Genomic DNA, 25,874 nt, shown 5'->3' with positions numbered 1-25,874 from the left:
CCCACTACTGAAGGAGTGGCCTCGGCTGAACCAAATCTTGCACCGGGTCACGTCGCCCCCGGACCACCCCCACCACTGGCAGCTGGTCATGCCTGAGAAGTATGGGAAGACTGTGCTCCAGGCACTACATGATGATTCTGGGCCCTTGGGGGTGGAAAACACCTATGGATTACTCAAGGACCGGTTTTACTGGGCCCGGATGAGGGGGGAGGTCGAAGAATACTGTAAGAAATACAGTCACGGCATCCGAAGGAAGACCCTGCCTGCGCAGGCGGCTCCTTTGTCCCACTTGCAGAGTGCGGGACCCATGGACCTGGTATGTATGGATTTCCTGTCTATTGAGCCAGACACCAGCAGCACCGCCAATGTCTTAGTCATCATGGATCACTACACTAGATATGCTCAGGTGTTTCCCACTAAGGACCAAAAAGCAACTACAGTGGCGAAGGTGTTATGAGAGAAGTACTTTGTTCATTATGGTGCATCTATAGTGATCAGGGACAAGACTTCGAGAGCAGGCTTATCCATGAATTACTGGGTATGCTTGGGGTCGAGAAATCCAGGACCACACCCTATCACCCGCAGGGTGATCCTCAGCCCGAGAAGTTTAACCGGACCCTGCTGGACATGCTCGGCACTCTGGAGATCAGTCAGAAGAGTAAGTGGAGTCAGCACATCGGCCATTTGGTTCACTGTTACAATTGTACTCGCAATGACGCTACAGGGTACTCGCCTTATTACCTGATGCTCGGGCGGGAAGCGAGGTTGCCCATTGACCTGTGTTTTGGGACTGAAGTGGATGAATTACCTTCGAAGCCCTATCTGAAGTATCTGTCCAATATGAGGAGAGAGTTGAAAAGGGCATACAAGTTGGCTGAGGCGGCGGCCACCAAGCAGAATCAGAGGAATAAGAGGAGGTATGATCAGAAAGTGAAGTTCGCCCAACTACTGCCGGGAAACCGGGTTCTCATACGGAATTTAGGATTACCTGGTAAGCACAAGTTGGCGGATCGCTGGGCGGCCACCCCTTATGTGGTAGGGAGCCCGATGCCGAATCCACCTGTTTACCGGGTGAGACCAGATGATGGGAAGGGTCCTGGCAAGGTACTCCATCGGAAACACCTGTTGCCTCTGGGTCGAGAGGTGCAGGTAGACCAAGAGCCCGAAGGGGAGTTTACACCTAGTACGAGGACTCTGCAGGGACGCGGGGCGAGGGAAGAGCCCGCTGCGAAAGAGACGGGGCCGGGCCCCACCCCGGAAAGGGGCACTGCTTCAGAAGATGATGATTCAGATGTGTGGCACCTACTTCTGTTCGCTAATTCCCCGGTGCCGGAAGAAGAGGCTCCTGGCCCTTCCCCCACTGAGTTAGGTGAGAGGAGGGAGGGTGTTGAGGAGCAGCCTGACATACAGCCGGCATTGGGGGGAGAAAGGGTGGAACCAGAACCCGAGACAGAGGGCTCACAGGTGCCGAGGGATCCCAGTGAGGGTCCGACAGGTAGGCCCAGGGTGTCTCCCGTGATGTCTGAGCCGGAAGGGTCAGCAGAGGAGGTACGAAGATCTCAGAGAAGTAGGCACCCCCTGGAGAGGTTGACCTACACAGTGCCGGGAGAACTGGGTGTGATCTCTACTGCCCTGGGAAGTTATGTCACTGCTTTATATACCTGGGTTGGGTTTTGTGTTTTGCAAGGAGCACTGGTGAACCCTGCTAATGTCATGAGGGCATGACTCTTATTTGGTGGGGGGAGAGTGTAAGGGGTTTTGTCTATGTTACTGCGTATGTTAATTAAAATGGCTTCTTTGTTACGTTAAACGCTAAGAAAGTTCTCTCGCTAGCGGCTTGTTTGGGTTATATTATTGATAAGAGAGCGAATGAACCAATGGGTGTCCATGATATTCTTTTTTGGGGTGATATTCTGTCTCATATGGCTGGGAAACGGTGTTTTTGGAGGAGAGACCGGGAGAAGACGGACGTGCTGGAAGCGCCCTGGTTGTTCACCTTGGGTGGTCCCGAGCGGCGAATCGAGGGGGTCGAAGTGGATCGCAGGGTGAAGAGAGAAGACCCCGGGTATTTGAGCTCCAACTGTGTGCATGAAGAAATTGAACTTTGATAAGTCTGGCGCCTTTTTCTTTTATATTGTATCTCTATTAATCTCATAGTCCCAGTAAGATTTATAAAGTGTAATGTGTAAAGTGTACACTGTATGCGGTCTGACGTTTGATGTTTGAGGTCGAACCGGGTAGCATTGCACAGCAACTGACGTAACCGGGAGACATGGTTGGGCAGCGGACGGGGTTTCCCCTAGATAAATACGAGCCGATATAGCTGAGCGTTACACTGAGGTATAGAGCGGAATAGTCTCTTCTGACAACTAAGCTACAGTGCCGCCACAAAGATAATGGTGGTAGTGCAGGAAAATAAACCCTCCTGTTCAGTTTTGGTCCCCTCATTATAAGGAGGACGTGGGAGCTTTAAAGCGGGTGCAGGGATTTACAGGGAGCATGTCTTAATGAGGATAGGTTGAACAAGCTCGGCCTTTTGTCTTTGGAGCGGAGGAGGAGGAGGAGGAAAGGTAACAGAAATGGGCTAATACAAGAGGGAATAATTTTAAAATGACTTGAGTTAAGTATAAGGGGGATGTCAGTGGTAGGTCTTTTACAGAGAGTGGTGGGTGTGTGGAACACCCTGAGAGGAGTGGCAGTAGAGGCAGATACATTAGGCGCAGTTAGGAAACTCTTAGATAGGCACAAGAAAAATGGAGGGCTATGTGGGAGGGAAGGGTTAGATTGATCCTCGAGTGGGTTAAAAAGTTGTCGCAACACTGTGGGCCGAAGGCTTTGTGTTCTAAACGTTTGCTGAGAACTCACACAGAGGCTGCTGATATATGTGCAGAGACCAGCTGTGTTTATGGACACTGTGGGAGATAAGACAAACCTAGGATTCGAAGGCGGATCATTTAGTTCTGAGACCCACTCTGCCTTGTAATTGCAGGAGCTACATGCTTGTGGCTGACATAGAAGTTGGTGGTGTTGATAATGAGGAAAGTCGTCTACAGCCACAACAAAGTATAGATCAGATGGAAAGCTGAGCAGCGCAGTAGTGTATTGGTTAGCACAATGCTTTACAGTATCAGTGACCCAGGTTCAATTCCCACCTCTCCCCATGACTGCATGGGTTTCCTCTAACAGTCCAAAGATGTACCAGCAGGTGGGTTGATTGGTCATTGTAAATTGTCCTGTGATTAGACTGGGGTTAAATTGGTCATTGTAAATTGTCCCGTGATTAGACTGGGGTTAAACTGGGAGTTGCTGCGCGGTGTGGCTTGTCGGGCTAGAAGAGCCTGTTCCATGATGTATCTATAAAGATCATAAGACATAGGAGCAGAATTAGGCCATTCAGCCCATTGAGTCTGCTCTGCAATTCCATCACAGCTGATTTATTATCCCTCTCAACCCCATTCTCGTCTTTTTCCCGTAATCCTTTGACACCCTGACTAATCCACAAACCTACTAACCTCCACTTTAAATATACCCGGCGACTTGGCTTCCACTACTGTCTGTGGCAATGAATTCCATATTTTGTTACCCTCTGGCTAACAAAATTCCACTTAATCTCTGCTAAATCGATGGCCGTCGCTAGACCGCCCCTCCCATAGGAAAAATCCTCTCCACAGCCACTCTATCTGTGGAATTCATTTGCACAGATGGCTGTGGAGGCCAAGTCATTGGGTATATTTAAAGCAAAGGTTAATAGGTTCTTGATCAGTCAGAGTGCAAAGGTTACGGGGAGAAGGCAGGAGAATGGGATTGAGAGGGTTATAAATCAGCCACGACGGAATGGCAGAGCCGGTCTGACAGGCCAAATGGCCTAATTGTGCTCCTCTGTCTTATGGTCTACCTAGGCTTTGGGCTGGAAATTCTGAAGTTCTGGCAGACAGAATTTAATCCCACAAGTGCAAGGTGATGAAATATGGCAATTTAAATAAGCAGATGTATGGTGCAGGTATGAACCAGAAATTCGTACTAAAATCCCACAGCACATCACAGTTTGCCAGGATAGGTTTGGTGTGTTACCTCGTGCACAGACATTCGTTGTGACCAGGACTTTCTCCTTGCCATCGCGGAAGCGCTGGATTACAGCAGCTCGCTGTTCCACCATCATCTCTCCACTCAGCAATGCCACCTGGTGACCTTCCTTGGACAGCTCTGCTGCCAGCCAGCCAGCCGTCCTGCGGGTCTGCACGTGAAACAGCAGATTAAAGAGTTGTTTTTACAGAGAGCTCAGGAAACGTGCAATTATGAACTAATCCTGACAAAGAAATGCTGATGGCTTTCACTAAAATGGCTCTGCGGGGACAAGTTTGGCAATGCCTAGTTGCTTAAAGAGAGGAGAAAGTGACCAAGGTTCTGGCACCTCCACAGATGAGCAGGATTTAAAGACAGGCCCTTCAGCTCATCATGTCTGTGTCAAACATGATAGCAAATTAATCCCTTCTGCTTGCGTTTGGTCCATATCCCTCCATTTCCTGTATAAACCATGTGTCTGTCTCACAGCCTTTTTAAACACCATGCTTGTATCTGCTTCCAGCATATTCCAGGCATCCACCACTCTCTGTGCAAAATACATGCCCCACACATCTCCCGTAGACTTTCCCCTTCTCACGCCTGCTGGTATCTGGCATTTCTACCTTGACAAAAAAGAATCCTGTCTACCCTGTCTTTGCCCAGCATAATTTTATGAACTTCTATCAGGTCTCCCCTTGGCCTTAATGCTCCAGAGAAAATAACACAAGTTTGTCCAGGCTGTCCTTATGGCCCATCCCATCTAATTCAGGCAGCACCCTAAAGCCCCCACCTCCTCCCTGCAATGGGGCACACAGTACTCCAACTCAGTGCTAGCATTTACTCACATGGCAAAAGATCATGGCCTGGGCGATGGTTATTGCTCCGTAGATATTACACAGAGCCTGGTATTTCTCTTCCTTGCTGTTACACATGACGTAATATTGCTTAATGGTATCCAAGGTTTCTTCCTCTCGCTTCAACGCGATGATATTAGGGTCAGGAACGACCTTCTGGGCAAACTTCCATACAGATTCTTCAAAGGTAGCCGAGAACAATAGCATCTGACAATTTAGGGGCAGTGTCCTGTGAGTGGAAGACGAGGAGTTACTGATCCAGCTAAGAACATTCCTTCTCTATCTGCATCTGTCACATGTGACGTGTTCAGTCTGGATCAGAGATCTCGACTCAAAACATTGTCTAGCCATCTCCATCCACAGATGCTGCCTGACACGCCGAGTTCCTCCAGCGTTTTGTACTCTGGGCAGCATCTGCAGTCTCAAGTGTTTTTTTTGTATTTGCACAGCTGGTTGCTTTTTGTCCATTGTCTGTCTGTCTGTCTTGTAGAGTCATAGGGTCATGGAAAAGTACAGGACAGAAACCAGTCCTTCAGCTCATCTAGTCCATGCTGAACCATTTAAACTGCCTTCTCCCATCAGCCTGCACCAGGACCATATCCCTCCATACCCCTACCATCCATGTACCTATCCAAACTTATATTAAATGTTGAAATCACTGGCAGCTTGTTCCACACTCTCATGAACCTCTGAATGAAAAGGTTTCTCCTCATGTTCCCCTTAAACTTTCCACCTTTCACCCTTAACCTATGACCTCTGGTTTTCTATCGTGATTTGGTCCCATCCAACCTCAGTGGAAAAAACTTGCTTGCATTTACCCAATCTATACACTTCATAATTTTGTATACGTCTATCAGGTCTCCTTTCAATTTTCTGCATTCCAAGGAATAAAGTCCTAATGTATTCGATCAAGTCCCAGCAATGTACTTGCAAATTTTCTGATGTATGAAGGCCAAAGTGTCAAAATCTCAATAGATTCTGCAGGTGTTGGAAATCAGTAGGTCAGGCAGCACGTATGGAGGGCAAGAAGGTGACTGAGGCAATTTAAATCCAGTTTCAATGATAATAATTCTGCAACATAAACTGGTTTTTTTGCCCTCGATATATGAGCTTATTTAGGGAGGTCATGCATATGGTCACTGTAAGGAAGTATTCAAAACGTAGATCCAGAAGTGTCTTATGAGCAAGCTGGTGGAGAGGAGGAGGATGAAAGGTGACACCATAGAGGTGCATAAGATGATAAGAGGCATAGATTGAGTGGACAGTCATAGTTTTTCCCAGGACAGAAAGGCCCAATACAAGGCGACATAATTTTAAGGTCTTTGGAGGAAAGAATAGTAGGGATGTCAGAGGTAGGTTTAAGATTTAAGATTATGAGAACACTCAGTCCTCGTTTATTGTCATTTAGAAATGCATGCATACATTAAGAAATGATACAATGTTCCTCCAGAGTGATATCACAGAAAAACAGGACAGACCAAAGTCTAACACTGACAGAACCACGTAATTATAACATATAGTTACAGCAGTGTGAAGCAATACCATAATTTGATAAAGAACAGATCATGGGCGCGGTAAAATAAAGTCTCAAAGTCCCGAGTCGATCGACTCGAGTCCCCAATAGCAGGTGGCAAAGGGAGAAACTCCCCGCCATAAACCTCCAGGCACCGACAACTGCCGATGCATTGGAAGCACCCGACCACAGCCGACACTGAGTCCGTCCGTCCGTCCGAAAACTTCGAGCCTCCGACCAGCCCCACAGAGGCTGTTTTTTTTCCACCGGAAGGCTGTGTTTTTCCCACAGAGAGGTGAGAGTGCACAGAACATACTACCCAGGGTGGTGGTAGAGGCAGATACATTAGGGACATTTAAGAGACTCTCAGATAGGCACACTAAGGATAGAAAAATCAAGGGTTATGTTTGAGGGAAGGGTTAGATTGATCTTGGAGTAAGTTAAAGGATTGGAACAACATCGCATGCCGATGGGCTGTGCTGTGCTGTACTGCTCTATGTTCTAATGGAGACAAGGCTACTAAAGCAATGAAGTGTACAGTGGAAACCTCATCTATTTCAAGGTTCGACGTGTTGTACATCCAGAGATGATCTTCTGCACACCACTGTTGTAATGTGTGGTTATTTGAGTTACTGCCGTCTTCCTGTCAGGTTGAACCAGTCTGGCCATTCACCTCTGACCTCTCTCATTAACAAGCACTTTTGCCCACAGAACTGCCACTCACTGGATGTTTTTTGTTTTTTACGGCATTCTCTGCAAACGTTAGAGATTGTTGTGAGTGAAAATTTCAGGAGATCAGCAGTTTCTGAAATACTCAAACCACCCCATTTGGTACCAACAATCACTTCATGGTTCAAGTCACTTATATAGCACTTCTTCCCCATTCTCAAACATGAGAAAATTTGAAGATGCTGGAAATCCAAAGCAATACACACAAAATGCTGGAGGAACTCAGCAGGTCAGGCAGCATCTACGGAAAGCAGTAAACAGCTGACATTTCAGGCATTGACCTTCATCAGGACTGGAAAGAAACAGGAGAAGCCAGAGTAAGAAGGTGGGAGGGGAGGGGGGAACTAGTAAAAGGTGGCAGGTGATAAGTGTAACCAGGAGAAGGGCAAGGGGTGCAGGAAAGGGCTGCGAAGTTCATTGGCTAGAGAAGGGGGAATCTGACAGGAGAGGGCAGAAGACCATGGAAGGAAGGGATGGGGCAGGAGTACCAGAGGGAGGTGATTTCCCATTCTGATGTTAGGTCTGGACAACTGAACGCCTTGACTATGTCTGCATGCTTTTTATGTATTGAGTTGCTACCACGTGACTGGCTGAATAGATACTTGCATTAACGAGCAATAACGAATAAGGTGGCCACTAAGTGTATTTTGGAGCACAGAATACTACAGCATGGTACAGGCCTTTTAACCCACGATGACTTTTAACCTACTCGAAGATCACTCTGAACCTTCCCTCCTGCATAGTGCTCCATTTTTCTACCATCCATATTTCTATCTAAGAGTCTCTCAATGTCCCTAATGTATCTGCCTTTACCATCACTCCTGGCAGGGCATTCCTCACACCCACCACTCTGTGTAAAAACAACTTCCTCTGACATCCCCCCCTATACTTTGCTCCAATTACCTTAAAGTTATGTCACTGGTATTGGGTGGCGGGGTGGAGATGTGTCTCTACCAAAGAATGTTTAAGGAACTCCTTCCCTCTGCTAGTCTGCAGGTCACCCTTGGGCAAGGTGCACCACCTGCTTAGCCCCCGATCAGGGCCACGTGAAGCCATGGAGGATGGTCACATGAGCAGCTGGTGCATATCACAAGTCCTGGTTATGTGACAACTGATGCCAGGCAGACAGTCTCTGAAGCGAATCGATAATGGCTGGTGTCACCCGTCATAGTCATACTTCATTGATCCCGGGGGAAATTGGTTTTCGTTACAGTTGCACCATAAATAATTAAATAGTAATAAAACCATAAATAGTTAAATAGTAATATGTAAATTATGCCAGGAAATAAGTCCAGGACCTGCCTATTGGCTTAGGGTGTCTGACCCTCCAAGGGAGGAGTTGTAAAGTTTGATGGCCACAGGCAGGAATGACTTCCTATGACGCTCTGTGTTGCATCTCGGTGGAATGAGTCTCTGGCTGAATGTACTCCTGTGCCCAACCAGTACATTATGTAGTGGATGGGAGACATAGTCCAAGATGGCATGCAACTTGGACTGCATCCTCTTTTCAGACACTAGTCTTGTAAAGGTAATGCCCAGAAGGTGGCAATGGCAAATCACTTCTAGAGAAAAATTTACCAAGAACAATCATGGTCAAAGACCATGATCAACCACATCATACAATATGGCACATAATGATCATGATGGAATAAGACAGTCCGTTCCTGGGGAAAGTCATTGGCTGTCCATTCCATCTATAGCTCTTATTTAGAGAGCCCAGGACATTTCAATGGAGTTTGCGAAACAGGAGCCCCATTGAGTTTCAAGGAAGTACGGGAAGTATCAACTTGTCAGTCAGAAACCAAACTATCAGGATTTCCATGGTAGGGTAGCAGTTAGAGCAACACTATTACAGTTCAGGGCACCAGAATTCAATTTCAACATTATCTGTAAGAATTCTGTGCATTCTCCCCGAGCAAAGAGTGAGTTTTCTCCAGGGTGCTCCAGTTTCCCCATACAGTCTTTAAAAATGTACTGGTTAGTAGTTAATCGGTCACTGTAGATTGCCCTGTGATGAGGCTAGAGTTAAATCAGGGGTTGTTGGGCAATATGGCTCGAAGAGGCAGAGGGTATGTATCTCTAAATGAAATAAATGCATAAACAACACAGGGCATTATTAAAATGTTACGGAATCTAACGTTTGTTTTTCTGGAACACAGTTCAGTAATGAGTGAACCTACTTCTGAATTCGAATGCTCTGGTCCTGGTGTCCTTGAGTAGCAATCATGACATCAGCTTCATCCAAGACAAAAACTTTAATTTTCTTGGTATCTATGAACTTCAGCTTTATGCACCAGTCCATGACGGTCCCAGGTGTTCCTATAACAATTTGTTCCGGAATCTTCTGGCCTTTCTCAACTAGAAACACAAAGTATATTCAATACCAAAACCTAATGCATGTAAATTCATGAAGGAACAATTATTAATGTTCTTAACAATTTATATTTGGACAGTAACACATTTATAGAATCATACTCATCATTATGTGCCATATCGTATGATATGGCCAATCATGGTCTTTGACCATGATTGTTTTTGGCAAATTTTTCTACAGAAGTGCTTTGCCGTTGCCTTCTTCTGGGCAGTGTCTTTACAAGACAGGCGACCCTAGCCATTATCAATACTCTTCAGACAGTGTCTGCCTGGCATCAGTGGTTGCATCACCAGGGCTTGTGATGTGCACCAGCTGCTCCCAGGCTCATGTGATCTTGATCAGCGGGGTGGGGGGTGGCTAAGCAGGTGCTACACATTGCCCAAGGGTGACCCGCAGGCTAGCGGAGGGAAGGAGTGCCTTATCCCTCCTTAGTTAGAAACATATCTTCACCTCGCCACCCTAAAACTATATTGTGTCTGCCATTCAGAAGGAAACCTTAACACTTCTCAGGAATTTAAATAGATAATAGGTGCAGAAGTAGACCATTCGGCTACTTGTAACACATTTACTTTCAATCTCTTGGTTTGAAATACAATAGAACTGAACAGTTTAAGCAAATAGTGAGATACTGTAGTGTTAAGTTAGCATAGTCAGACTACACCTGGAGTAGTGCAAGGTATTATTATCCTTATTTATTTGGGGAAGACTATATCTGCCCTGTATATGATCCAGTAAACTTTTAGTGGTTTGCCCTATGTGGTTTAGTGGTTTCTTCAGTAAAACTTGTACTCTAATGGTTTAGCCCATAACACATAGGAGCAGAATTATTCGGTCCTTCAAGTCCGCTCTGCCATTCCATCATAATTTACCATTCAACCCCATTCTCCTCCCTGTAACCTGACACTCTTACTAATCAAGAACCTATTAATCTTCACAAATATAGCCAATGACTTGGCCTCCATAGCTATCTGTGGCAATGAATTCTAAAGATTCACCACCCTCTGGCTAAAGAAATTCCTCATCATCCCTATTCTAATGGAATGTCCTTCTATTCTGAGGCTGTGCTTTCTCGTTCTAGACTCTTATCCTCTCCACGTCCACTCTACTTAAGCAAAGTTGTCCTTTTAAAGGTTTGTCCTATATGGCTTAGCGGATATAGAGTAATATAGAGGATACAACAGCACAGAAACAGGCCCTTCAGCCCATCTAGTCTATGCTATTAATCTGCCTAGTCCCATTGACCTTCACCCAGTTCATAGCCCTCTATACCCTCTCATCTATGCATGTACCCAAACTTTGCTTAGATGATGAAATCAAACCCACATCCACTGGCAGTTTGTTCCACTCACCACCCTCTGAGGAAGAAGATCCCCTTAAACATTTCACCTTTTACCCTTAACCCATGACCTCTAGTTGTAGTCTCAACCAATCTCAGTGGGAAAAGCCGGCTTGCATTTACCCTATCTATACCCCTCATAATTCTGTATACCTCTATCAAATCTCCCCTCATTCTCCTACGCTCCAGGGAACAAAGTCCGAACCTGTTCAACCTTTCCCTGGAACTCAGGTCCTGCCAACATTGTTGTACATTCTCTCTGTACTCCTTCAATCTTATTGATATCTTTCCTGTAGGTAGGTGACCAGAACTGCTCACACAATACTCCAAATTAGGTCTCACCAAAATCCCTACTCCTGTACTCGATACTCTGATTTGTGAAGGCTTTCAAGTAAAAGTTGACCTTTAGTGTTAGAGGTATTTCTTGAAATTTGCTTAGAAAGGCAGCCAGTCATTCTTTTGGCTTCACAAACCCCCACTTTAAAATCAGAAAACACCCTACCATGCTACTCACGTCTATTTCCTCGCACAGCATATGCCAGCTTGATATCAGGACAGAACTTTCCCATCTGCTCAATCACTTGTCCGGTCTGTAAGGCCAGCTCATATGTTGGAGAGAGGCATAAACACTGGAGAGGTAAAAAAAAAAAAAAAAAAATCAACAGCTCATTAAGGGCTGTAACATAGAGAAACAGTAATGAACCGTGACAGTCAGAGGAGCATAGCCTCCTGGGCCCACACCATTAACGTGGTGGTTAGCACAATACTGTCAATCCTCACCGCTGTGTAAGGAGTTTATATGTTTGTTTGTCCCGTCAGTGAGTGGGTTTCCTCCCCGTGCCAAGACGCAAGCATTAGGGTCAGTATGTTGTGGGCATGTAATGTTGGTACCAGCAGCGTGACAACACTTGTGGGCTACCTCCATCACATCCTCGGACTGGGTTGTCGTTGACCAGAACGATGCATTTCGCTGTACATGTGACAGATAAAGCTAATTTTATCTCAATTTTATTGTCAAGGACTGTGCTTAAACAGAAATTAAACCAGTTAAGACAAAGACGTGTATCAGACAATGGACCCTAAGAGAACAAAGAATTCCTCATGCATGAAGCAAACTGAAGAAAATAAATTAGAGGCACACTTGCCACTGAGCTCAGGGCATGACCATAAAACATAGGAACAGCAAAATTAGGCCATTTAGCCCATCAAGTCTGCTCCACCATTCCATAATGGCTGACTTATTTTCCCTTTCAAACCATTCTCCTGCCTTCTCCCCCGAGACACCCTCACTAATCAAGAACCAGTCAACCTCCACTTTAAATGACTTTTAAGTCTCTACAGCCACCTATGGCAATGAATTCCACAGATTCACCATCCTCTGGCTAAAGAAATTCCTCATTTCTGTTCGTATGGGACATCTTTGTCCGTAAGGGACATCTGTGCCCTCTGGTCATAGACTCTCCCACTATAGAAAACATCATTTCCACATCCACTCTATCGAAGCTCTTGAATTTTGAGTAGCTTTCAATGATATCCCCCCCTCATTCCTCTAATCCCCAGCAAGTACAGGCCCAGAGCCATAAAATGCTCTTTGTACATTAACCCTTTCACTCCCGGGATTATTCTCCTCTCTGGACCCTCCCCAATGCCAGCACACCCTGACTTAGATATGGGGCCCAAAACTGCTCACAATACTCCAAATGTGATCTGACCAATGCCTCATAAAACCTCATAAAGCACTATATCTTTGCTTTAATTTTTTAGTCCTCTGGAAATGAATGCAAACATTACATTTTTCTTCCTCACCTCTGACTCAACCTACAAGTTAACTTTCAGGGAATCCTGCACGAAAACTTGCAAGTCCCTTTGCCCTCTGAACTGTGAATTTGCTCCCCATTTAGAAAATTATCTACACCTTCATTCCACCAAGCAAAGTAAACTCAAGGCTATACTTGGCTGCTCAAAGTGACATATAAGTACCTGGATAATAAATTTATTTTGACTTTGTGCTTATCAATGCTCACAATAAAACAGACAGGATCCTGGGAAAACCAAACAAACTAATTAATAGTAAAGAAAAAGTTTTGAATTTGATTAGTACCGTTCACGATGTCAGGATAGTGTGTCGAATAAAGAGCTTGGCAACAAATTTATGTAAAGCAAGCTCCCACAAACAGCAGTTTGCTCAGATTCAGGTTCAAATGTATCTGCTACATGTGTAGTGAAATGTGTCATTTGCATTAACAACCAACACACTGTGCTGGGGGCAGCCCACAAGTGTCACCACACACTCCAGCGCCAACACTGTATGCCCACAATGCTCGGCTGAACATAGCAAGCAATACACTGGTTGTGTATTTAATACTTCAATAATATAGTCATAGTCATACTTTATTGATCCCGGGGGAAATTGGTTTTCGTTACAGTTGCACCATACATAATAAATAGTAATAGAAAATAGTAATAAATAGTTAAACAGTAATATGTAAATTATGCCAGGAAATAAGTCCAGGGCCAGCCTATCGGCTCAGGGTGTCTGACCCTCCAAGGGAGAAGTTGTAAAGTTTGATGGCCACAGACAGGAATGACTTCCTATGACTCTCTGTGCTGCATCTTGGAGGAATGAGTCTCTGGCTGAATGTACTCCTGTGCCCACCCAGTACATTATGTAGTGGATGGGAGACATTGTCCAAGATGGCATGCAACTTAGACAGCATCCTCTTTTCAGACACCACCATGAGAGAGTATTTGAGTATTCTTAGTATTGTGTGTGTGTGTGTGTGTATATGTATGTATGCGCGTGCGCATATACATACATGCATACACAGATATTCATACATACATATAGTTTGATTAAACACTGTTCATTTAAGTAATTCATTGAGGTTTATAAGTATAAATACTTGAATTGCAAATGTCATCACACTACCATGTGATACGTGCAGGCCTCACTTAAAGTAAACACGAAATTAGACCCGTATTCTTGGAATCCTTTCAATTAGTTTAACGTTTTGAAATTACAAAACGTAAGAGTCCTGGTAAAGGGCCTCAACACAAAACATCAGATGCTGGAAATCCACACAAAATGCTGGAGAAACTCAACAGGTCAGGCAGCATCTGTGAAGAGGAATAAACAGTTGACGTTTCAGGCCAAGACCCCTTCATCAGGACAAGAACAGATAAGAATAGTTACAAATAAGGCTCCAAGTAGCCACAGTCTGATCGTTAAGCAGAAATATCATAGTCAGCATGGATGAGATGGGCCAAAGATTCTATACCCTGCAGTTTGTCTACAACTAGATTCAAGATAATTTAATGTCATTTCCAGTGCACAAGTGTAATGGAGAATGAAATAATTGTTACTCCATATCTGGTGCAGCACAAAAAAAACAAAAAAGAACACAATAATAATTAAAAAACAATTTAAAAATAAATCCGTAAAATAGCTTATATGCATAGATTATTTGTATATTCATAAAATGATGTGTCTGTACAAAAGGTGACTCTGACAGGGAATTATAAAGTAGTGGTGGCTATGGCTCTAAAAGGAAGGAGGAGTTAAACAGCTGCCTCCTGTCCATGGGTTGGTAATCACAGGTCGCCTAGGTGCCAGTTTACATTTATGTCTCATTGGCATCAGTCCATGTGGGAAGAAAACATAACAGCTCTTCCCACTGTGGAACTAATCGGACAGACAAGGTGACACGGTAGTGTAGCAGTAAGCACAGTGCTTTCCAGCAGCTAGCTGTGAGATCTGAGTTTGATTCCTGCCACTGCCTGTAAGGAGTTTGTATGTTCTCCCCGTGACGGGCGGGTTTCCTCCCACAAAGATGTATGGTTAGGGTTAATGAATTGTGGGCAAACTACGCTGGCACCAGAAGTGTGGCAACACTTGCAGGCTGCCCAGCCCTATCTTCCGTGATTTGATTTGACACAAATCGACACATTTCACTAAATGTTTTGATGTACATGTGATAAATAAAGCTAAGCTGTGAGAACAGAGCAAACAAAACTAGCTTCTACCCATCATACATAAAGAAATGTGGATCACTGAAGTGTAAGGTACAGTGGCGCTAGAAAGTTTGTGAACCCTGTAGAATGCTCTCTAGTTCTGCATAAGTATGACCTAAAATGTGATCAGATCTTCACGCAAGTCCTAAAACTAGGTAAAGACAACCCAATTAAATAAATAACACAATAAAACATTATGTTGGTAGCCTATGCCCAGTAGGGGAGATGGGCTTAATACAGAACAAATATTGTACTGCCGTACCTGCGGATACCTTTGTGTAAGGTCCACGCGACTGAGCATAGCCAGGACAAAGGCCGCTGTCTTCCCAGTACCCGACTGAGACTGCGCAATCAGATTCTGTGGGCTGCAGAGAGAACGTGAACACAAGGAGGTCACATCACAAAGACATCAGGAGGTTGCCTGGATTAGAGGGCATGTGCGATAACGAGAGGTTGGACAAACTTGGGTTGTTTTCTCTGGAGCGGCGGAGACTGAGTGGAGATCTAATAGACATTTATAAGATTTTGAGAGACATAGACAGACTAGACAGAGTATCGTTTTCCCAGGGTTGAAATGCCTAATACCAGAGATCATGCATTTAAAGTGAGAGAAGTAATTTCAAAGTAGATGAAAGGGGCATTTTTTTTTAAACAGAGTGTGGTGAGTGCCTGAAATGCACTGCCTGGGATGGTGGTAGAGTCCGACACATTAGAGATTTTTAATGTATGTTTACGTAGGCATTGAATGTGAGAGAGATGGAAGAATACGGACATTGTGTAAGCAGAAGGGATGTAACTGGCCATTTGATTACTAATTTAATTGGTCTGTTCCTGTGCTACACTGTTCTATATACATCAGGTAAAATAAGTAATCGTCTTTTAAATGATCAGCTGCACATTATAACACAATAACATTAGTGGAATAAACATACGGCTCTGCAAGCATCATGGGTAATGCTGTCTCCTGGATCTTCGAAGGTCTGTTAAATCCCATTCCATATACACCTTGCAGAAGTTCCTTCTTCCTATAATGAGAGAAAAGAAAACAAAAACAGACCATAAGACATAGGAGCAAAATTAGGCCATTCCATCATGGCTAACTTATTATCCACATTCTCCTGCCTTCTCCCTGTAACCTTTGATGCTCTTACTCATCGATAATCTATCAACCTATTCTTTAAATATATCCAATGACTTGGCCTCCAGAGCTATCTGTGGTAATGAATTGCACAGATTCACCATCCACTGGCTAAAGAAATTCAAGTCAAGTCAAGTCACTTTTGTTTGTCATTTTGTCCATAACTGCTGGTACAGTACACAGTAAAAACGAGACGTTTTTCAGGACCATGGTGCTACATGAACAATACAAAAACTACACTAGACTACAGACCTACCCAGGACTGCATAAAGTGCACAAAACAGTGCAGGCATTACAATAAATAATAAACAAGACAACATGCACAGTAGAGGGCAGTAGGATGGTGTCAGTCCAGGCGCTGGGCATTGAGGAGTCCGATGGCTTGGGGGAAGAAAAACTGTTACATAGTCCTGTTGTGAGAGCCCAAATACTTTGGTGCCTTTTGCCAGATGGCAGGAGGGAGAAGAGTTTGTATGAGGGGTGCGTGGGGTCCTTCATAATGCTGTTTGCTTTACGGATGCAACATGTGGTGTAAATGTTTGGAATGGTGGGAAGAGAGACCCTAATGATCTTCTCAGCTGACCTCACTATCTGCTGCAGGATCTTGCGATCCGAGATGGTGCAATTTCTGAACCAGGCAGTGATGCAGCTACTCAGGATGCTCTTGATACATCCTCTGTAGAATGTGGTGAGGATAGGGATGGGAGATGGACTTTTCTCAGCCTTCGCAAAGTAGAGACGCTGCTGGGCTTTCTTTGCTATGGAGCTGGTGTTGAGGGACCAGGTGAGATTCTCCACCAGGTGAACACCAAGAAATTTGGTGCTCTTAACGATCTCTAGAGAGGAGTCGTCGATGTTCAGCGGAGAGTGGTCGCTCCGTGTCCTCCTGAAGTCAACAACCATCTCTTTTGTTTTGTTCACATTCAGAGACAGGTTGTTGGCTTTGCACCAGTCCGTTAGCCGCTGCACCTCCTCTCTGTATGTTGACTCATGACTCATCGTTCTTGCTAATGAGACCCACCATGGTCGTGTCATCGGCGAACTTGATCATGTGGTTCGAGCTGTGTGTTGCAGCACAGTCGTGGGTCAGCAAAGTGAACAGCAGTGGACTGAGCACACAGCCCTGGGGGGCCCCCCATGCTCAGCGTGATGGTGTTGGAGATGCTGCTTCCAATCCGGACTGACTGGGGTCTCCTCATCTCTGTTCTAGATGGGCATCCCTCAATTCTGAGGCTGTGCCCTCTGGTCCTAGGCTCAGCCACTATAAGAAACAGTTGGTCCACATCCACTCTATTAAGGCCTTTCAATATTCAACAGGTTTCAATAAGATCTGCATCTGTTCTTCCAAACTCCCGCGAGTACAGGCTCAGAGCCATCAAATGCTCCTCGTACATTAACCCTTTCATTTCCAGATCACTCTCCTGAACCTCCTCTGAATCCTCTCAAAATGCCAGCATATCGCTGTGGCTCAAAGCTGCTCACAATACCCCCATATGGTCTGACCAATACCTGATAAAGCCTCAGCATTACATCCTTGCTTCTATATTCTAGTCAGCCCTAAAACATGTTCACAAAAAACTTCTCTATTACTCACTTTCTCTTTTAATTAAACTGGCTGCTATTCCTGGTGCCTGTAAATGCTTGCTAGAAAAAGAATCTCAAGTTGTATATGGTGACGTACACTCAGTGGCAACTTTATTAGCTACATTCTCTATCTAATAATGGACACCGAGTGCATATTCATGTTCTGCTGCTGCTGTAGCCCACACGCTTCAAGGTCTGACATGTTGTGCATTCAAAGTTGCTCTTCTACACACCACTGTTTTAACATCTTGCCTTTATGTCAGCTGGAACCATTCTCCTCCAACCTCTCTCATTAACAAAGCGTTTTCATCCACAGAACTTTCACTCAGTGAATTTAGCACTGTAAACTCTAGAGACTGCTGTGTAGGAAAATCCTAGATCAGCAGTTTCTCAGATACTCAAACCACACCATCTGGCACCAACAATCATTCCATTGTCAAAGTCACTAAAATCACATTTCTTCCTCATTCTGATGTTTGGTCTCAACAACAACTGAACCTCTTAACCATGTCTGCATGCTTTCATGCAATGAGTGACTGATTAGATATTTCAATAACAAGCAGGTGCACAGGTGTACCTAGTAATGTAGCCACTGAGCATATACGTACTTTGATAGCAAAATTACTTTGAACTCAATTTTCCTTCCTTTGTGGAAATACCCTCGCATCACCTCCCTGCACTCCCAATCTGCAGGGCAGACATGCTGGATTATCCCCACGCTGTTAACGCAAGCTGAACTTTACAGTGCACAGACAATTTTGTAATTTATTTCTAACTGCAGATTTAATTAGGTTGACTTTCAAGTGTGCACGCTGGTTTATTATTCAAAATATCACACAGACAGCTTTCCTAAAAAATGTGGAAGCACTTTCAAAGTTCCTTCTGTGGCAAAAACGCAATGTCTCACCACGCTGAAATTAATTTGCCAATTATAAACCTACTCTGAAAGATTATTACAGAATAACTACGCCGTGTCGAGTTAAATGTTGGAGCCACCTAATTTAATTAAGAGCTTTCTCATGGCTCTTCACCTTTTATTTGTGTTTATTTATTGATTGACTGATTGACCATAGAACCTTCTTCCAGCTGACTTCAGTCTCCCACATGCCTTATGGCAAACTCTAGCCGAGATTTCATGTGAGTTTTTTTCAACAGTGGCTTTCTCTTTGCCACTCTCTCATAAAGCTGCGACTGGTGAAGCACCTGGGCAACAGCTGTAGTATGCACAGTCTCTCCCATCTCAGACACTGAAGCTTGTAACTCCTCCAGAGATGTTATAGGTCTCTTAGTGACCTCCCTCACTAGTCCCCTTCTTGCAGGTCACTCAGTTTTTGAGGATTGCCTACTCTACGCAGATTTACAGCTGTGCCATATTCTTTCCATTTTTTGATGATTGACTTAACTGTACTCCAAGGGATATTCAGTGCCTTGGAAATTTTCTTGTATCCATCTCCTGACTTGTGTGCTTCAACTGCCTTTTCATGGAGTTGGCTGGTGTGTTCTTTTGTCTTTGTGGTGTAGTTGTTGCCAGGATACTGACTCTCCAGCAGTTGGACCTTCCAGATAACAGGTATATTTTTACTACAATCAATTCAAACACCTTGACTGCACACTGGTCTCCAAAACCAGATCTCCATTTAACTAATTATGTGACTTCTAAAACCAACTGGCTGCACCAGTGATTATCTGATGAGTCATATTAAAAGGGGTGAATGCTTATGCAATCAATTATTTTGTGTTTCATATTTGTAATCAATTTAGATCACTTTGTAGAGATCTGTTTTCACTTTGACACGAAAGAGTCCTTTTCTGTTGATCAGAGTCAAAAAAGCCAAATTAAATTCACTGTGATTCAATGTTGTCAAACAATAAAACATGAAAACTTCCGGGGGGGGGGGTGTAAATACTTTTTATAGGCATTGTATATAGCTAGACTGCCTAAGACTTTTGCACAGTACTATATTTGTCAACGTGGAGCAAACAGTGAGCTTTAAAATCCAGCAGGAGTGAAGGATGTTGGGAACACCGAGTGAGGGTTGCCAAGGGCTGGGGTTGGCGCGAGTGCAGACACACCCAACCCTGAAACACCAGGCAAAGCAATTTGTTTCCAAATAATTACAGAATGTCTTTCTGGTGCTCCCCTCTCCCTCCCCTTTTTCCCAACCACGATTCCCCTCTCCCTGTCCCCTTCCCACTCTCAGTCCACAATAGAGACCCATATCAGAATCAGGCTTATCATCACTCACATGTGTCAGGAAATTTGTTTTTATTGCAGCAGCAGTACAGTGCAATACATAAAATTACCACAGTACTGTACAAAAGCAATAGATATATGCACTTTTGCACAGTACTGTATAATCAATGTATATAAACTATCTTAACTATTTATATTTATTGATTTTTTCCAAAGTTCAAAGTAAAATTTATCAGAGCACATACATGTCACCACATACAACTTTGAGATTCTTCTTCTGTGGGCATACTTAGCAAATCTATAGAACAGTAACTGCAAACAGGATCAATGGACAGCAAACGGTGCAAATGCAGATATGAATAAATAGCAATAAATAACAAGCATGAAATAACAAAAGAGTCCTTAAATGAGTGCAGTTATTCTCTTTTGTTCAAGAGCCTGATGGTTGAGGGGTAGTAACTGTTCTTGAGCCTGGTGTTAAGAGTCCTGAGGATCTTGTACCTTCTTCCTGATGGCACCAGTGAGAAAAGAGCATGGCCTGGGTGGTGAGGATCTTTGATGATGGATGCTGCTTTTCTTTGGCAACATTTTATGTAGATGTGCTCAATGTTTGAGAGGGTTTTACCCATGATATACAGGGCCATAACCGCTAACTTTTGTAGGATTATCCACCCAAAGGCATTGGTGTTCCCATACCAGGCTGTAATGCAGCCAGTCAGCACAATTTCCACCGCACATTGAGGGAAGCTTTCCAAGGTTTTTGATTTCATGCCTAATCACCGCAGACTTCCAAGCAAGTAGATGCACTGTTGTGCTTTCTTCATAGTTATATTTATATGATGGGTCCAGGACAGGTCCTCTGAGATAGTGACACCAGGAATTTAAAGTTACTGACCCTCTCCACCTCTGATGATTACTGGCTCGTGGACCTCTGGTTTCTGTCTCCTGAAGTCTACGATCAATTCCTTGGTTTTATTGAAGTTGAGTAAGAGGTTGTTGTTATGACACTACTCAGCCAAATTTTCAATCTCCCTCCTGTGTGCTGGTTCATCATCCCATTTGATACAGCCCACAACAGTGGTGTCATTAGCAAACTTGTAGACGGTGTGAGAGCTGTACTTAGCCACGTTGCCATAGGTGTAAAGTGAGTAGAACAGGGGGCTAAGTACACATCGCTGCGGTGCTCCCGTACTGATGAGGATTGTGGAGAAGATGTTTTTACCGATCCAAACTGACTGTGGTCTACAAGTGGCGAAATACAGAATCCAACTGCACAAGGGGGTTTTGAGGCCTAGGTCTTGAAGTTTACTGATTAGTTTTGAGGGGTTGATGGTGTTAAACGCCGAGCTGTAATTGATGGAGCAACCTAATATATGCATCATTGCTGTTCAGATGTTCCAGGGTTGTGAGAAAACAACAAGGCGGCATCTACTATAGACCAACACACATCAAAGTTGCTGGTGAACGCAGCAGGCCGGGCAGCATCTGTAGGAAGAGGTGCAGTTGACGTTTCAGGCCGAGACCCTTCGTCAGGACTAACTGAAGGAAGAGTGAGTAAGGGATTTGGAAGTTGGAGGGGGAGGGGGAGATCCAAAATGATAGGAGAAGACAGGAGGGGGAGGGATAGAGCCAAGAGCTGGACAGGTGATAGGCAAAAGGGGATACGAGAGGATCATGGGACAGGAGGTCCGGGAAGAAAGACAGTGGGGGGGGGGGACCCAGAGGATGGGCAAGAGGTATATTCAGAGAGACAGAGGGAGAAAAAGGAGAGTGAGAGAAAGAATGTGTGCATATAAATAAGTAACAGATGGGTACAAGGGGGAGGTGGGGCCTTAGCGGAAGTTAGAGAAGTCGATGTTCATGCCATCAGGTTGGAGGCTACCCAGACGGAATATAAGGTGTTGTTCCTCCAACCTGAGTGTGGCTTCATCTTTACAGTAGAGGAGGCCATGGATAGACATGTCAGAATGGGAATGGGATGTGGAATTAAAATGTGTGGCCACTGGGAGATCCTGCTTTCTCTGGCAGACAGAGCGTAGATGTTCAGCAAAGCGGTCTCCCAGTCTACCTCTTGCCCATCCTCTGGGTGCCCCCCCCTTGTCTTTCTTCCCGGACCTCCTGTCCCATGATCCTCTCGTATCCCCTTTTGCCTATCACCTGTCCAGCTCTTGGCTCTATCCCTCCCCCTCCTGTCTTCCCCTATCATTTTGGATCTCCCCCTCCCCCTCCAACTTTCAAATCCCTTACTCACTCTTCCTTCAGTTAGTCCTGACGAAGGGTCTTGGCCTGAAACGTCGACTGCACCTCTTCCTACAGATGCTGCCTGGCCTGCTGCGTTCACCAGCAACTTTGATGTGTGTTGCTTGAATTTCCAGCATTTGCAGAATTCCTGTTATCTACTATAGACCTGTTGCTTTGGTAAGCGACTGGCACGAATCCAAGTTGCCACTCAGACAGGGGCTAATATGCTTCAACACCAACCTTTCAAACACTTAATCACTATGGATGCAGGTGCCAAAGGCAATAATCATTTAGACAGGTCACCATGCTCTCCCTGGGCACCAGCACGACTGCAGCCTGCTTGAAGCAGGTGGGTACCACACACTGTCAGAGTGAGAGATTAAAGATATCTGTGAATACACCAGCCAGTTGGTCAGCACATGGGGGTGTGCTACGGTTCCACCCTGTTCTGGTGATCAAAGCGAGTATAGAAGGCATTCAGCTCACCTGGAAGCAAAACTCTGCTGTACCCTAGGTCGCTAGATTTAACTTTTGTAGGTTATAGCATTCAAACCCTGCCACAGCTGTCGAGCGTCCCTCATTGATTCCAGTCTAATCCAGAACCCCCACTTCGCCAGTGAGATGGCTTTCCAGAGATCATACCTGCACCTCTTGAGCACTCTTGATCTCCAGACTTGAATATCTCTGATCTGGTTCTCAGCAGTTTCCAGATCTCATTGTTCATCCAGGGCTTGTGATTGGGGAAATCCCTGAACAATTTCGTGGGGACACACTCATCCACAGCTATTTTAATAGTCTGTAACGACCCTGGTGTAGTCATTCAGATCCTCAGATGAGTTCCTAAGCACAGCCCAGTGCACTGACTCAAGGCAATCCTGTAACCGTTCCTCTGGCTCCCGTGACCACCTCTCTGAAGTCTTGTTCTTCAGGCTCTGTCTGTATGTAGGCAGCAGGTGTACAGCCAAATGAACCGACTTGCCAAAATCCGGTCTCAGGAAGGGACGAAAGGCATTACTTATTGTAGTGCAGCAGTGGTCCAGTGTGTTGGGACCTCTGGTGCAAAAGGTTACCTGCTGGTGATAATTGGGCAGAGTTTTCTTAAACAGGCCTGGTTAAAGTCACCAACTAAAATTTAAAATGTGTCGGGCTGAGCTGTTTCTTGTTTACAGACAATATCGTGCAGTTTTGCGAATGTTTACTTATAAACGGCCGCTGGTGGTATGTAAACTGCGGTAATTATTATCGTGTTGTATACCTTACTGTGTTTTTTTTGTGCTGTATCAAATCGGAGTAACAACTCATTTGTTCTCCTTTACAGTTATGTACAGGAAATGACATTGAACAATTTCATTAAACAAACTCTTTTATGTCTTACACTGTACTGCTGCCACAAAACAAATTTCCTGGCGTAGGGAATGAAGGAAATACAAGTAGACCGTTATCACACCCAGGAGAGAAATGATGGTCAACAGAAATGCCCTAGCCCAATGATCATGTAACTGAAATATTTCAAAATAGTCACAACAGTGATGACTCACTCAAGACTGTTTATGTCTTTGATGGTGGGTAGACTGCTGCCAGTCATGCAATGGGCAGTTTTGATTACTCCTTGTTGAGCCTGCCTGTCTGCTGTTACGTTAAAGGTGAGAAGACAAATGTAAGAAATGTTCTGATTCAGGAATGAGGCAATGATGAGTAATACTTTGAAAACAGAGCCAGATTAATAACAGATCAAATACGGTTAAAGAAGAGAGATTAGCTTTATTCGCCACATGTACATTGAAACATCAAAACATACAGTGAAATGCATTCTTTGCGTCAACGACCAACACAGTCCGAGGATGTGCTGGGAGCAGCCAGCCAGTGACTCCGTGTTTCCCTAGCATGTCAACAACTTGCTAACCCTAACCTGTACATTTCTGAAACAGGGGAGGAAACCAAAACACCATGTGGTCACGGGGACAATGTACGAACAGCGGGAATTGTTGGTGATGTAAAACATTGTGCTAACAGCAGCGTTACCGTGCTGTTGGAGAGTAATACTATGGTGTTTGGAGAGTAAACAGTATGGTGTTAATTACACTTAAAGGATTAGATTAAGTTAGGGGCTCCCAATCTGGGTTCCACAGACCCCTTGCTTAATGGTATTGGGTCCAGGGCGTAAAAAAGGTTGGGAATCCTGGTTTAAGTGTGGCTGTGTTTGGTTTTGCACTGAAACTCTCTGCCAGTTCTCTCATGTCCCCTGTAAAGAGGGAGAAAGGATTTTTAAAGCCCATGAAGCTGAAGCGAGGCAGGATACTTGTTGGATATTGGCCAATGTGATACTGATGCTATAAAGTCCAGGAGATGCCCCATTGGATATATAGCTAAGGGGCAGAGCCTATGCTGGCAAGTGAAACTGATGGACTTGGTCTAAGGCGCCATGGAAGCACGGCAGTTAACGTAACACTATTACTGCTCGGGGCAGAGTGTAAAGATCAATTCCGACATCACCTGTAATGAGTCTGTACCACCTTCCCACAACTGCGTGGGTGTTCTCCGGTTCCCTCCCAAAGTCCAAGACATACTGATCAGTAAGTTAATTGGTCATTGCAAATTGACCTGTGATTAGGCTGGGGTGAAATCAGGGGTTACTGGGCGACACAGCTCGAAGGGCTGAAATATTCCATACTGCGTCTCTAAATAAAAAAAATTTCCTATATTCATTGGTGAAATTTATGGTTTGACCAATAATGGATCTGGGATAGTATGATAACATAATGGTTAGTGAAATGCTATTACAGAGTTAACCCACACAAAACCGCGGGGCCTGATAACATACCAGTTCGGGTATGTTCTGAAAGTTTGTGTAGCCTAGCTGACAGAGTTGCTAATGGATATATTTAACATCTCTCTGGAACAATCCACTCTCCGCTCTGATTTCAAGGCAGCAACTATCATTCCAGTGCCAAAGAAAGTGACAGTAACCGACCTAAAATACTATCGTCCAGTGGCATTAACATTAACCATTATGAAATGCTTTGAGCGGCTGGTCATGGAGCACATTAAAGACTTTCTCCAAGATACACTGACCCTTTCCCATTTGCTTAATGCTCAAATTGATCCACTGATGACGCAATAGCCTCTGCCCTCCACTCTATCCTGTCCCACCTGGAATATGGGGTCTCATACGCCAGACTGTTGTTTATAAACTTCAGTTCGGCGTTCAAAACTATCATAACCCAGCAACTGCTCTTGCAGGGTCTCAACACCTCCCTCTGCAATTAGATACAGTAAGGCCACAGTCAGTCCATGTGGACAGCAATGTCTCTGGTCCCATTACACTGAGCACTGACATTCCCCAAGGCTGTGTGCTCAGCCCACTGCTGATCACACTGCTGACGCATGACTGTGTCGCAGGATCCAACTCAAACTGTGTGTCATCAGGTTTTATCAAGAACGATGACAAGATGGAGTACAGAGAGGAAGTGGAGTGGATGGTGAATTGGTGTGAGAAGAACAACATAAGCTTGAACATGGAGAAGACAAAGATAATCATTGTGGACTTCAGGAAGGTGCAGACGAATCATCCCCCTCTGTGAATATATGGCTCCTCTGTAGAGCAAGTAAGTACACCAAGCTCCTGGGAATTCACATCACAGATGGCCTCACCTGGTCCCATATCACAGTAGCGCCTCCACTTCCTGAGGAGATTGAGACAAATAAGTCCCTCCCCTGCAATCTCAACAGCATTGAGATAGTCCTGAAAAGTTGCATCTCCATCTGGTATGAGAGCAGTTGAGTATCAGGCCTGAAGTCTCTACAAAGGACTGAGAGGATCATAGGGGTCTCCCTACTA

The 25,874-nt window shown here is 44.6% G+C and overlaps 1 protein-coding gene across 2 annotated transcripts in view; it reads right to left on the bottom strand.

Moving 5' to 3' along the window:
• Nucleotides 1-25,874, bottom strand: part of ddx19a (DEAD-box helicase 19a) — a 60,986-nt gene that overhangs the window by 17,621 nt on the left and 17,491 nt on the right. The window contains exons 5-11 of one of the 2 annotated variants that reach the window (XM_072245274.1): nt 15,812-15,904; nt 15,142-15,244; nt 11,383-11,497; nt 9,339-9,516; nt 4,908-5,145; nt 4,072-4,234; nt 1,997-2,080 (exon numbers count right to left, since the gene is read on the bottom strand). In XM_072245274.1, coding sequence (XP_072101375.1) covers nt 1,997-2,080; nt 4,072-4,234; nt 4,908-5,145; nt 9,339-9,516; nt 11,383-11,497; nt 15,142-15,244; nt 15,812-15,904 — 974 coding nt within the window. The remainder of the gene's footprint in view (nt 1-1,996; nt 2,081-4,071; nt 4,235-4,907; nt 5,146-9,338; nt 9,517-11,382; nt 11,498-15,141; nt 15,245-15,811; nt 15,905-25,874) is intronic. The other variant, XM_072245275.1, reaches the window with a different exon arrangement.

Source organism: Mobula birostris, chromosome 27, assembly GCF_030028105.1.
Source record: "Mobula birostris isolate sMobBir1 chromosome 27, sMobBir1.hap1, whole genome shotgun sequence".
Lineage (NCBI taxonomy): Eukaryota > Metazoa > Chordata > Chondrichthyes > Myliobatiformes > Myliobatidae > Mobula > Mobula birostris.
Note: the sequence above shows the minus strand (reverse complement) of the source record. Positions and strands in the feature narration are given on the sequence as shown.